The sequence below is a fragment of the Hermetia illucens genome, chromosome 1 (genome assembly GCF_905115235.1).
Source record: "Hermetia illucens chromosome 1, iHerIll2.2.curated.20191125, whole genome shotgun sequence".
NCBI lineage: Eukaryota > Metazoa > Arthropoda > Insecta > Diptera > Stratiomyidae > Hermetia > Hermetia illucens.
This window is the reverse complement of record NC_051849.1, coordinates 33,150,636-33,164,268: the sequence shown is the minus strand read 5'-3', so window position 1 is coordinate 33,164,268 and position 13,633 is coordinate 33,150,636. Positions and strand designations below refer to the sequence as shown.

At 41.3% G+C, this 13,633-nt stretch overlaps 1 protein-coding gene across 1 annotated transcript in view; it reads left to right on the top strand.

The window, feature by feature from the left end:
• The first annotated feature begins 336 nt into the window (after nucleotides 1–336).
• Nucleotides 337–13,633, top strand: part of LOC119652979 (ubiquitin carboxyl-terminal hydrolase 31) — a 41,065-nt gene continuing 27,768 nt past the window's right edge. Inside the window, exons 1-2 of the mRNA XM_038057392.1 lie at nucleotides 337–1,194; nucleotides 12,089–12,283. Coding sequence (XP_037913320.1) covers nucleotides 559–1,194; nucleotides 12,089–12,283 — 831 coding nt within the window. The 5' untranslated portion in view covers nucleotides 337–558. The remainder of the gene's footprint in view (nucleotides 1,195–12,088; nucleotides 12,284–13,633) is intronic.

Below are 13,633 nucleotides of genomic sequence, written 5' to 3'. Positions count from 1 at the left end.
CTAGCCAAGGCCATAGGATCACTTCACAGTTGAAGGTCGAGTGGCCCCTGAGGAACTCAGAATCCAAAAATTTATCATACAGTCAGGCTTCAGAAGTAGGAATGCAAGTGATGTATAACTGGAAAGTCAGGGCAAATGGGTTGAGGCGCAACAGCTTTTTATTTTTCAAACACTAAATTCAATCACTTGCAATCTCAAAGAAATATAGATGCTCCAAATTTAAATTTAAAACGTTGCGCCTGTATCTAGGCAAATACAATTAGACTCCTCTGGTAAATCACCACTCCGCACGTCAACATTCTTCATTTATACCCATCTTCACGCCCATGGTAACTCACCATATATAACAACATGGCGTATGTTTGACAAATCGCTTTCAATTCCGGGACGGTTTCGTGTCGCGCGCTTGGATTATACATCATTTGTCAACGTTTCTTGGTGCTACATAATAAGTTTTCGTCAAGTGTGCTCTTGACGCAAATTCATAAGCAGTTTCTGTTGCGGCTTTTCGTCTAAATTCAGTCGAAACAAAAGTTTCAAACTGCCCGTCGCGTCGTAATGAGTTTTGGAAGCGCCACGGAACGGCAACGACACCATACGAACCGAAATATTCAGGCCGGCGGCAGTGGTGGTGGAAGTAGCACAGATTGCAGTAGAAGCAGCGGCAGTGGCGATAGGAACGGTGGCGCTTCCACGACAGTCGAAATCGGGAACGAGAACATGACGGCGGCCGCGGCGGCGACAACATCAAGTGATGTGGTGACCGAAAAAAGTAGTGAAAAACACGCGTCCGTGACCTCCACGTCTTCGAAAAAAGTTCGGCGGGCATTCTCGATGCCGCGTAATCCTTTTCGATGGTCCCGTAAGTTCAGAACGAACAGCAATAAGGAAGTGACGAGCAGCGATGCGTCCATCAGCACCCCGGGGAGTAAGAAGAGCGGGCGTGTAGTCGAAAAACACAGCCAACTGTCGTCAGAGGAGCAGTTAGCAAATAGCAACAACGACCGTGATTGCATGCTAATTCACTTGCCCGGTGATCCAGATAACAGTGCGGGCAGTGAGTCGTCGAACAAGAAATCGCAGTCTCAGCGGAGTGAAAGCATCACCAGTGCCGCGAACCGAGTCCTGCGGCGCTCCTCCTTCCGGAAGTTCCTGACAAGGATTGCACAACACGTGACATCGGTCAGCATTGGAGTAAGTGTCACAAACTTTGCCCCACCGTCGCGGCCTTGTCAAATATTCCACTCACTTCCCGGCGCAACGGGAGGTGGAGATTTCGCTGTTTTTGTCTGGCAAGTGCGTCTCGTCATCAGAACAGCGATAGTGGTCGGAGTTCTCTCCGTTTGTACAACAGATTTTGTTTCTCCCAAATCTCAGGAACTTTCCTTGCATCGCCTCAGAAATGCCATAATGAACGATACGGACTGTGAGCAAAGTGGGTAATCGAGTGGTGATTTCGCAACATATTTTTTCGTGGCGAACCTTACAAAACGTTCAAGTCATGCTCGCGGGCGCGGGTTGTTTGCTATTCATCATAATCATTATCGCTGGCCCCGGATAGCTGCACTGGAGGGGAGTTGCGAGGCGTGTTATCGTCAAATTCACGTCGGCAGCGGCGGCGATAAATTGATCTCAATTGGTTTTACCTTGAGGACGAATTTTACATAGATTCGCTCTGGAATAGAAGAGGGTTCGCGCGTTTTATCTGCATCGTTGTTAACGCGAGTACTATTAGAGGCGGGAATTTGCCCCACTTATTAGATTTTTTTGAAACATAATCGCCATCCGTTTGTGAACCCTTGACGATCTAATGGACTAACATAAACAGCAGCATTAGTGATTCAATTCATTTTGCGTCGACCAAGAAGCTCATTGGGTCCATCAAACGCGTTTCACGTTGTAGCCGTAGTCTTGCCCAGCTGATGTAGGTGCACTACCCTTGTATGGAGGAAGCTTGGCACGTTATCAAGAAATTCACTCCATTATGATGGCCGTAATAAATAGCACTTGCCAACGTTGTACTGAATGTATATTCATTCTCCTTTCGATTGGGTGAAAAGTGTCCATGGAATTTGTGGTATAAGAATGGGAGACCCGTAGGAATGGGGAATGAATTCACTGCCCAGTCCGGATATTGTCTGATAAGGAATGGTTGGAATGCGCATTCTGGCGATCGGCCGATTATCTTATCACTTAGGCGGGTGCAGTGTTCACATGACTGCGTTCGGGGGCAATGTCTAATGCCTGGGATTAGAATATTTAGAATAACTTGAACCGCGTATTAAAATTCCATGCCAGTACTGAGCATGCAACTGTGGCCGTTTATCTGCACATTCCAGTCTAGCAATTGCCCTAGCCATTCACCAGTCAAGTAGACAGCGGCAATTGTCGCTCTGCCGATCATCCGATGAATGTGCTTCCTGGCACTGGACTGCTAGGCCATTAACTGTTTTACATGCTAATTAGATCGTTCAGAGAGCGTTGCTTCTAGCCAGGAACACTACGGACCGACTTGTATCGATACAGTGAAACTCGACGAGGGAAATTTCGCAATGAAAATACCGAGCTCTAGTTGTAATGAAGTTGATGATCAAGTTTAATAACGATCTTACGTAATTCAAGCGATAATTGCTGGAATGCATGAATTGTGCCGCCACTTTTAGATCTTGCTGTGGATGAATAGGCTCGTGGCTGCGCGGATAGGTTCATTGAGTCGTGCGACCTGTTGGAATTCAATTCATGTATTTATTATTGGCGCAGACAGCACGCAATAAGTGAATTTACTTCTAACTTTAGATCATGGCTCCTATCAGTACTGCTAGGACCTAGTGTACATCTCATCTTACAAACTATATTCCATCTAATACGCGCTTATGGCATGTACCCCAATCAAAGTCATGTTGGAAACGTTCGCGCTTCCGGCCTTCAAATCAATAATTGCCCGCGGCGAATTGTACAAGGTTACAAACCATTCTCGGAATTTTCCCGGCTGATAAATTTAGCGAATTCCGATACATACTGGGTTCTAGTTGCGTCGCGATAACTGGTTCTCGTGATAATATTTCAGATGACTCAGGCTCTGTTGTAATGTTTGGGCGTTTTGTTTTTGCCTTGCTCAACGAGATGATAAAATAATATGGGCCGAAGTACGCTCGCATTTGAAAGTAAACAAAATAATTGACATTTATTTTAAATTGTTATTTTGTAAACAAGAGAGTCGAATTATATTAGGATGGGTCAATGCATCTCATAAGGTAATTGATTGGCCATGGGGGAGATTTTCGACTTTATCAATAGAACAAATAGTAATGAAAATAATACTGGAAAGAAAATATCCCAAAAGTAAAACAAAGACGCAAGCAAACAAAGAACAGACGTCAAATATGAGTTCATTTTTCAAACAATCTCGCCATCTTCTAGTATTTTTGATTGTACCGATCTGAAGAAGTGTCTATATGGCTTCAAAATATGTCGATTGCTTCCCCTTTAGAGCTCTTAAGCATTCAAACGTGGGGTAGACCTTGATAACTTTGTCTAGAAATGTTCACGGATATCAATTATTTGATATTGAAAGGTTTTAAGCTGTTTCGTTTGTTGCTCTCTTGCTCCCAATCCAATATTTCTTCATTCATTGCATTCTCAACTTCTAAACATAAATGGGAAACATGCTATAGTGCTATTTATGCGTCAAACGATAGCAAATCCGTTGCCAACGTCAGCATAAATGCGTATAAACATTTGTTGATCCTCGGGATTTGATCCAAACCAATAAAGGTATTACGACGACCCTAGGATGCGAGCCTCTGTTTTCTTCGAATTCTGACCTTCTTCGTGGTTACAGACGAATAGCCGAGAAAGACCGCATATTCCTGTGAAAATAAAAAATAACTAGTTCTCGTTTAGATATTTGGAATTTTCGGGACGGAAATATTTCATTAAAGATTTAGTCGAGGTGTTTGTCCGTCGAAACCATTATATCTTCTAGACGGGAGAAAAAGAAATACGCTACTGATCACAAATTATAGGTGGCAGTATAATGCGACGAAATTGATAAGACTGACTAGGCTGATCCTGACCATTCTACGAGACCAGATAAAAGCAGCAGGATCGCTCTCAAGACCATTCGACATCAACAACGTTCTGCGACAAGGGGATGCTCTATCATGCGTCCTCTTTAACCTGGCCCTCGAGAAAGGCCAACTACTGGCCTATGCTGACGATATCGACATCATGGGAAAAACGACCCGAGACGTACAAACTGCCTTCATCCAGATCGAACGGTCGGCACGAGACCTTGGACTTCACATCAATTAAGGCAAGACAAAATTATGGTGGCAACGTCACCACCAAAAACCAACCAACCAACAACATCAAACCGCACCGATCAAACAGGAAGAATAATGATAGGAGACTACAATTTTCAGACCGTTGATAATTTTTCCTATCTAGGCTCGAAAATCACAACCGATAACAGCTACGATGATGAAATCCGAGCACGGTTGTTGGCAGCCAACAGAGCCTATTTCAGCTTACAAAAACCGTTCCGCTCGAACCGTCTCACCATAGGGGCTCTTGCAGACCCCGCCTGAGATGGAGCGACGGCATAGGTCAGGATTGACTTCACTATCCTAGCTATAAGCAATCCGGAAGTCCCACGTTCGGCATCATCCTTGCCAGGGCCACACTTGCAGTGGATATTTTGTTATACACATAAGCCCACTGTACATGTTGCTTATAGCTGGGCTTCCCGTCTCATCATCATTCTCAAGCAGGCTTAGAAGTGATGATATGATTCTCAATTTGAATACGAGCATAATTTCTTTTACGGCCCTTGGCGATGAGGACCGCTTCTGTTTTTTTTTCCGCAAGTGCCAGGCCAGAACTCACTATTCAACCATTAAGAGCACTGATCGCTTCGCATGAGTATAACTTAACATCTTCGATGTCGTTTGCGACTACAAACAGAACTGGAAGATTAAGCACATCGTTGTGCATGATGTTTCATAACAGTGGGCCCTATGGGAGGCCCACAGAGACAACATACTGCTGGGGTCCGTCATCGGTGTCATACCCGTTCTTGTAGATAGTTATTGACAATAGCTGCGAGATAGGCGAATATACCAATCCTGGCCAGAGGTTCCCGGATTAGGTTTCAATTCATCGAATTGAATGCATTTCTAACGTCCAGGGTCACCACCACGCAATATTCGCTAGTACTACCCTTTCCGTGAATTGTATCTTCAGCCAAGTCGGTAACCATTTTTAAGGCATGAGTGGTTGATCTGGCTTTACAGAACCCATACTATCGATCTGAGAGGCTTCGCTGGCCTTTAACAACCAGGAGTAATATATTGTAGATTACTCGTTTCAGCATTTTCCTCACAGTGTCCAAAAGACATATAGGTATGTAGGAGGTTGGCTCACCTTGCCTTTACCAGCCTTAGGCAGTAGTACTAACTTCTACCGCTTCCATGCTGCAGGATATATCCTCTCGGTAATGTACGCTTCGGACAGCTCAGCGAACATGTCTGGACTGGATTTCACAGCAAGCTTGTTGGCCCTATTCAGTATGCCATCCAGACACGGAGCTTTGTCATCTCCTATTCTAGCGCGGCGGTATGGTCATTACATTCAGAGGTCGGAACATTTCCTGAATGATTTTTAAAAAGAGGGTAGGGCACGTGATCGGCGGAGATGAACGGCCTCTGAATCGTCCCATTACGATTCTATAGGCGCTCCTCCACGGGTTTACATCCGCTTACGAACAGAGCTTCTTATAGGGTCCCCTTATAGAGAGGACTCCACCCCCTTACCCTCCTACCCCTCCCGATAACAATACAGATAGATGCAATACGCTTTTAATGGCATGTTACTCATACCGCTTCCAACTTGTAACTAATCTTTGAACAAAATTTCACTAAGTGTATGGGAAATGTAATTGCACAACGCAACGTTGCGCAATTTGTTTGACAGTGTATGGGCCCTACTAAAGCATTCCTCCTAGCTCCGTTGGATGGCGAGCTTAAGGGTTTTGCGGGCTTCCTTATATGCGCGCTCTTTTTGCCCTTGATCGATTTTGTCAAATCTCTCTACGGAATAACGGAAGCGGATTATTTGAGCGCAGGATGCGAGACTCCACTCTGGCGAATAGACCCGGACGCAATATGCAAGCGAAGGCAAACAATTATTAAGTAAATTAAGAAAAGAACTAGGTTTTGTTCCTTATTCTGTACATTTTTTTTTATATTTTCCTTTTGCATACAATTGTTTCGGAGACCACGTGCCTCCTTCATCAGTGCTGATACCTAATACCGTATGCGAAAAGAAAATATAAAAAAAAATTCAAAATAAGGAGCAAAGCCTAGTTCTTTTCTTAATTTATATATTAACTGAAAAAAAAACATGGACATAAATTTCAACTTAATTATTAAGTGATGACACTGTTGATCGCGATTTTCTTCCAACTGATTAGATACACGAGCCGTTGGAAACAAAGTTCCTTACTATTATCGTTTCGCTTCCGAAGACCATGCGTCCCCCATCACGTGTTCGAACAATATGTTATCAGAGCCCGCTTTGACATTCGGATCACCCATTACAACTCCAATGTTCACTCCTGGACTGCGTTGAGTTGCTAATGCGATTTTAAATTTGTTTAACTCTATCGCGCTACCGTAACGTTGTCCTTTCATGTCGCTTTTCTTCTGGGAGAACAAGTGAAATACGGTGAGAACTATATCGTTGCTGCTGCAGGGAGGGTGTGGCGAAGGGTGAAATCTTGCTGTGACTCTACGTGTTGTCTTGATGGAGGATCAATTTGTCGAAAATTTCTGCACTAAGTTGGCGGACCCGATCCTTTAAATGGCGAAGGACAACGACGGGTAACAGTCCCTTCGGCGGGTAGACTGACTTTGTAGGCGGATTTCCGGCCCTTTTGTATCCCGCGAAACATTTCAGAGAGGCATGCAAACACTACTAGAAAACTACTTTGCGTCTTTGACTAGATCTCCTTACTGGCACCAGAGTCATCTGTTAACAATTATCTTAACTAAATATTCGCCCTACTGTTATACAATTTGGCGTCTTGGATAATTGTCATAACTACGATTTACATTGACGTCACACATAATTTTCCAAAGTGATTTTCGTCACAATATACTGATTTCATTGTCGATAAATAAACATAAGCGAAAAATTCCTCGTATTATTACTATTCATACATATCTGTGCATGTGATCCCTAATAAAATTATGATTATTTACATGGTCCGCATAGCACGAGCAATAAATTAGGGGCTGGCCCTCAGGTACAGCACATTTATAACCGTCGAGACATTGTAACTGGAAAACTATTTGAGATACGATCTTGAAAATTTATGTTATTTTTAAAGGTATAAAATATCAAAAACTCGCAACAAAAAATTTTTCGATTTTCTGAAATTTGACACTAGTTGTGCCCCTTAATGAATTTTCACTTTATCGTCTTTTTTTACATTAAATTCCAAAATTGGTATAATTAGGCGGGGATAAATATAATCTGAGTGTAATTAACGTCCTAGGAATTCTCTTTTTTGTGTTTAACACCTTGATATTAAAGGGTTTCCCGTATAGAGTCAAGCATTAGTCCACATCTACCTATGTTCGCCGATTTTGGCTCGATCCGCATGACCAACAGCTTCATTTGCACTGAAAATCAAAGAATTTGCTATGACGGACTAGTGGTCGTATATTTGGTATCAACGGTTGTTTAAGATGTCTGCCGTCTGCATAGCAAAATAATCTTTCTCCTAGCGAATGACATCTAGATTGTGACAGGTGTTCGGACAGACTATAGAGTGCATCACCAGTATGCAATGCCCAAAAAATCATATACGACTATTACGGATAAGTAGAGTGAAGTTTCCTTTTTATCTGAGATCATCTTAATTAGACCTCGATAGAAATCAGTGCATCGACCATTTCAGCCGGTTCACATTACTTCTAAAATTATTAACAACTTTAATGAAGTAAATGTGTCCGCTCTAAAGCCTCTAAAATGTGTCCAATTTAGGCGGCTTGTGAGGCGACCGCCGACTGGGCGCAATAACGCGCACACATACCGGTTTCCCTGGTCTCCCCGTCGGCGGCCAGAACAGTCAAAACTGATATGCTGGTCGGTCAATTGCGGACTATTCACGCGTAATTGACAGCCCGGCCTGATAGTGTATGGAAGGCTTAATCGTTATTTCATGTCCTTTTCTTTGTAAAAGGTTAGATAATTATGGTTTTCAGTCGAATACCGGCCGCGATCTTCTTTCATTTACCATAACAGCATCATATGCATGCAAACACCCTGTGAAACCTATTCCCCCAAAAACAACAGAAAGTGCACGTGATCCCCATCCCAACTTCATCAAACTAGATTGAACAAGATTTGCGTTTTCTGCTGTTAATACTATGATTTCAATTTCAAAGGTATAATTGTTGGTTAAAAATAAATTGTTCACTTAACCTTTCAGTAATCGCTGGAATGCCGAAATAAATGAATTAAATGAGTCAATCTACTTTATTTAAAAATATTTATACCATAAACATTGTTTTAGAAATTCCTCAGTAACTAATCAAATGCTCCTTGAAATACCAGCAAATATTTTCTATGAATTCGTTTGATTCCAATTGACTTCTGTGACAGACTTTCCAATTATAGGCGTTTATAATTTTGCAGAGTGTATTCTTGTTGGTAAAAGGCCACGATTTTAAGACTAGAAAGATATTTGAATTGGATCTTTCTGATAAAGGTTTTAGGTAAATCAAAACCTTATTAGAATCAATTTAGAAACGGACGGTCAGATCATTGGCACGAAGTTTATTGGGACGGTGGGAACCGTAAAATCCCCTGCGTACAGTGAATGGCATCATGTTGAATGTTTGTACCGATCCTCTATATATCGGAAGACCCAGTATAGAAATTATAAATATACATTGATCAAAGTTATAGTAATCATTGGAATAATCGAAAACAGGTTATCACACTGGCATGAATAAATTGATTGAAAGATGAAGAAAAAGTTACAAGTATTATTGGGTGTTACTGGGTACCTGATTAACTTCGATCTCAAGGAAGTCGCGAGTTGAGCTGAAAACCCTATTGGTCGAGTTGTCTGCTAAAGTCAGCATGCCTCTCTGCGACCTCGGCAAAAGCTGCCTCGATGCGATCGATGCTGAAATTACCTTCTCTTCGATAGCTTTTAGGATCTTATGAAGTCTTCATAAGCAACGAGCAGGTTTTTTGATCCTGCCGACACGGATGGAAGCCTGAAAATAATTCGAAAGACTTTCTTCTTCACGGGAACTTCTGATGTATCAATGCTTGGAAAATAAAGGCCTTAATTTGTAATTCTTTGACAGTTGTCGCGTGTTGATGGACATATTTGTATGTTTCCGAGGTTTTCAACGGACGTATATAATGGTAAAATTTGATGGTCTGGGATGGTAATTTTTACTGTGAGTCATTTTTTTGCCAAGTGAGGCACTGTTCTGTGTCAAGTGCTCTCAGGTCGACGCATTCTCGGCCACCATGGGAGAGGGGTTTGGATAGCCAACAATTGAATTGTCGCTGCTTCCCCCTTCCGGTCACATCGCCCAGTTAATAGGCTTGTGTGCCAACCAAGTTCTTTGTTTGAAATATTATCAATTCAGCGTATTCCGCTAGCTTTGAGTAACAGTGGGGTTCACTTTCCATGTACTATTCTCATATAGCAACACGTTAGCATAAAATAGTCTCAATTTGAACTTAGTGTTGAGATAACTGCATTGCTTTAAATTACATTCAGTTCGGTGCCATTGTCGGCAGCAATGATACTTCCTAGATATACAAATTGATCGACGTATTCGATGGTTTGGCCATTAATCCAGAGAGGTGGAGTCCTATGACTCGTTGGACTGAAAACCTTGGTTTTTTCTTCAGTCCACCTCTACTTACTTCTCTTTTCAAATCCAAGGCCATTTTGCCAAAGTCCGTGAGCCGGCGAGAGAGCAAACAAATGCCGTAGTCGGGCGTTTGAGGAAAGATGTCATGTTCCATTGAACTCCTCCATGTCTGCCAAACAAGGCAACATGAAGAATGTCACCGATAACACGAAGGAATAATATCGATGACAAGATGCAACCTTTGCGGATTCCGCTTTGGACCTCAAATTCCTCTGAGTTTTAACTTCGTTACAACAATGACATTTTGCGCCATCATATGTCGCTTTAATAAAAGCTATTAGCTTCTAAGAAATGCCTCTCCTGTGTAGAGAGCTCCAGATGCACTCGCTCTTCTCGTAATCGACGAAGAGCAGATGAAGCACAGATCTAAATTACCCACGCTGTTCTAAAATGAACCGTAAGGTGTTGATGTGGTCAATAGAATAGGATGCGAAGCGGAAATGAACATGCTCTTTGTCTCTTTGATGCCTTCCAAGATTTTTTCGGCTGTTATCTTTGCGACGGCAGAAAACAAGCAGATACCCCACCAATTGACATACTCAAAACGAAAGAGAGACGAAGGTAGGGATGATCGTTAAGTCACCCTTCTTTGGAATTTTAACGATGATCCCCTTCTTATATTCTCTGTGAGAGGCCTCGGATTCCTAAGAAAGTTACAAAAATTGCAGGTGCAGTGATAAAAAACTCTGTGGAGAAACCGTCGAGCCCAGTGGTTTTACTGTTTCGTTTGATAGCATCGATGACCGAGATGATTCCTCTTCCACTTGGAGGAGCAGTCCGAATCCGCATGCTACGGTGAATCGCCATTTCATCAAAAAAAGGCGGAATTTCACCGGATATAATACGGTTAAAAACCGTGATGAAGTGTTCCTTCCACCTCTTCAGTTGCTCGTTCTCATAAAAGAGAAGTTGATCGTTAACGTTCCTCACAGGACCATCGGGAAGATTTGCGGCCAAATGCAGGTTTTTTCGTGAAGCGCTATAAACTTTGGAATAGATGCTACCTGCGACAGCATCTGTTTTCCTGACCATCGCAATAACAAATTTCTTGTCACGGCACACATAACTTTGAACTTTCAGGGGTTTTGCACGGTATCGGAGCTCGAGCGATATTAGATGTTGATGCCCTTCTGTCGTACGGCATCGATCAGTTAAAACCCAGCTGGTCTTATGATAAGTGCTGTGCTCGAACTATGCGCCACAAATCATAAGGCGGTGGAACCGGCGTGTCACTTTTAGGTAGCCTCTCCCGAACTGCTTGTAATTGCTCGTGGAAAGCATCTTTCTCCACTATACCGAAAGTCTCCGTTGGTGCATGGCACTGTACAATTGTTATGCTCCAGTCAGAATCTTATCAGGAATCGCGCCATGCGGTAACCGTCAGAAACAATTCGATACCGGGCTTGTATCTGCTACCACTAGCCTTTCCATCAGCCCAATTGCTGTGACAAAATCCCCGGTAGCATAGGCTGCCGTTTGTATTACCAATCGGTGATTATTACGTTTCGGTAGAAATAAACCTAAAATAATTAGTGTGAAAAATGAGCCAGTTAGATTATTCTCATTCTGAACTCCTGTGATTGTAAAGAACGGTTCAAATAATTCCAGTTTTTCAGAAGGTGACGAATATATTATCTAGTACTTTGCGGAAAAGATGGTGACGTGCGCATAAACGCCTTTTATTTGAAAACGCAACATTAATTGACTTACTTTATCTATACGCATTTTACTTACTAAAAGTTTCTGAGTTTTCAGCACTTAATTTATAAAAAGCCGTGAATTGAACCCCCTTTCGCGTCGTATATTTTTCTGCCTACTACAAGAAAAGTCTGCAAATTCAATCACAAAACGTGTTGAGGATTTTGGAACTGGCTAGCATCATAGATAGTATGTAATCTTATTTATTCAACATAAAGTGATTAAATCAAGGCAATTTATAAGGTTATGCATTGTTCAGTAATTAAACGTCTCATAAATCTCTCGAATGTTTATCTGCTTTTGAGGAAACACGCAGGGCCGTCTCCTCCAATCAGTTGAAAATGCAGTCGCAAGAAACTTAAAAATACATAAGTATTTGCAATGTTATGCCGTACTAATTGAATATCTTTATTCTTTTTCAGACCAACAAACATTCATCTACGTCAAACGTACCAGACAGGGTGCCACCTATTGGTGGCTATCAATGGCCACCAGATCAAACGCCTGGCGTAACTGGCCTTAAAAATCATGGAAATACATGTTTTATGAATGCTGTACTGCAGTGCCTAAGTCATACCGATATATTGGCGGAATATTTTGTGTTAGATCAATACAAGGTAAAGTATATGTTTGCAAATCTATAAAGACTGTCTTTGTGTACATCTAACAATTAAGTTGAGATTGTTTAGAAAGATGCAATTATTAATAGTAAGTAACTGTGTAAGATTCAGAGATTGGAAAGCCCTGGGTTGCATTTCTGTGATATTGAAGCTGACATTGCGGCAAAGAAAAATTGACCTCTAAATTTCAAATAAGGAAGAAGGTGCAAGCAAACTTTATGTTCTTTGGTAAAATCAAATTCGTGAAGTCACGCGAGTGATGAGTAGTTATCGCTCCATTGTAAAACAACTAATCACATGCTATCAGCTGACAACAAATCTGCCGTATCAATCAGATAAGTTCTTTTGTTCCATGTGATAAACCACCAGGCCCACAGTTTCATTATATAGCATTGCTAATTTTGCTAATAACCACCTAAGATTAGATATATCGTTAAATGATAGGCTTAATTTTTAAGTATCATACTTTCTGAGTCGTTACCGTCAGCACACTGCATGACTGCCTTTATCAGCAGATCGAATAAATGTAAATATATTTATATGTTAACTAAACCTGCGAGCATGTGCACGATTTTTTAGCACGTGTTTGCTATATCTTTGACATTAAATGCATATGGATAAAACTCTTAAGCGCATTCAATATGTATACAAATACATTGCACATTTCACACTTTTAATAAAGTAAATAATAACCAACAAGTGGATCCCACCCCTGGACTTTTCACGTTACTTTCAAAGCAAAAACTGCTTGCATTTTGCTACCAATAAAATTGAGGCAACAAGACGGTCGTACGGGTTTTATCGTCTTTTGATATTATTTTTTCGCAGTTTGTCAATGTTCCAATGACCTTATGTTTTGTATTCAAATCTACTGGTCAGGTTTCTTATTCATTCGATATATTTGATAGTCTTTGGACTTTTTTATAAATAGAATTCGAGTTTACTTCTTAATTAGAACTTCGGAATTATAAATTGGATTTATGCAAGCCGGCATGTGTGAAATGCGTAACGACCAATCATGACATAACAAAAATTGCAAAATGATCCAATTGTGTAATTTTCGCGTGCAGAAGGTAATTCAACCACTCTCACCCGATAAAAGCCCCATGTCGAATACTTTTTTTATAAAAAATTTTGCCACATTTGAAGTATGTGAAGATATAAATATGACTAGACTTTCTCCCCTATGTTAATGAAATGTTGACTGCAATCATTTTTTTATAGTTAAATAGTTCACTCCTAACCTACTAGCAGGCATTCTCCCTTGTAATATGATCATTGTTGTGCTGTTTAGAGCTTAATGCTCTCCAATTTAGTGGATGTCACTAACCAAAAGATTAAATAATA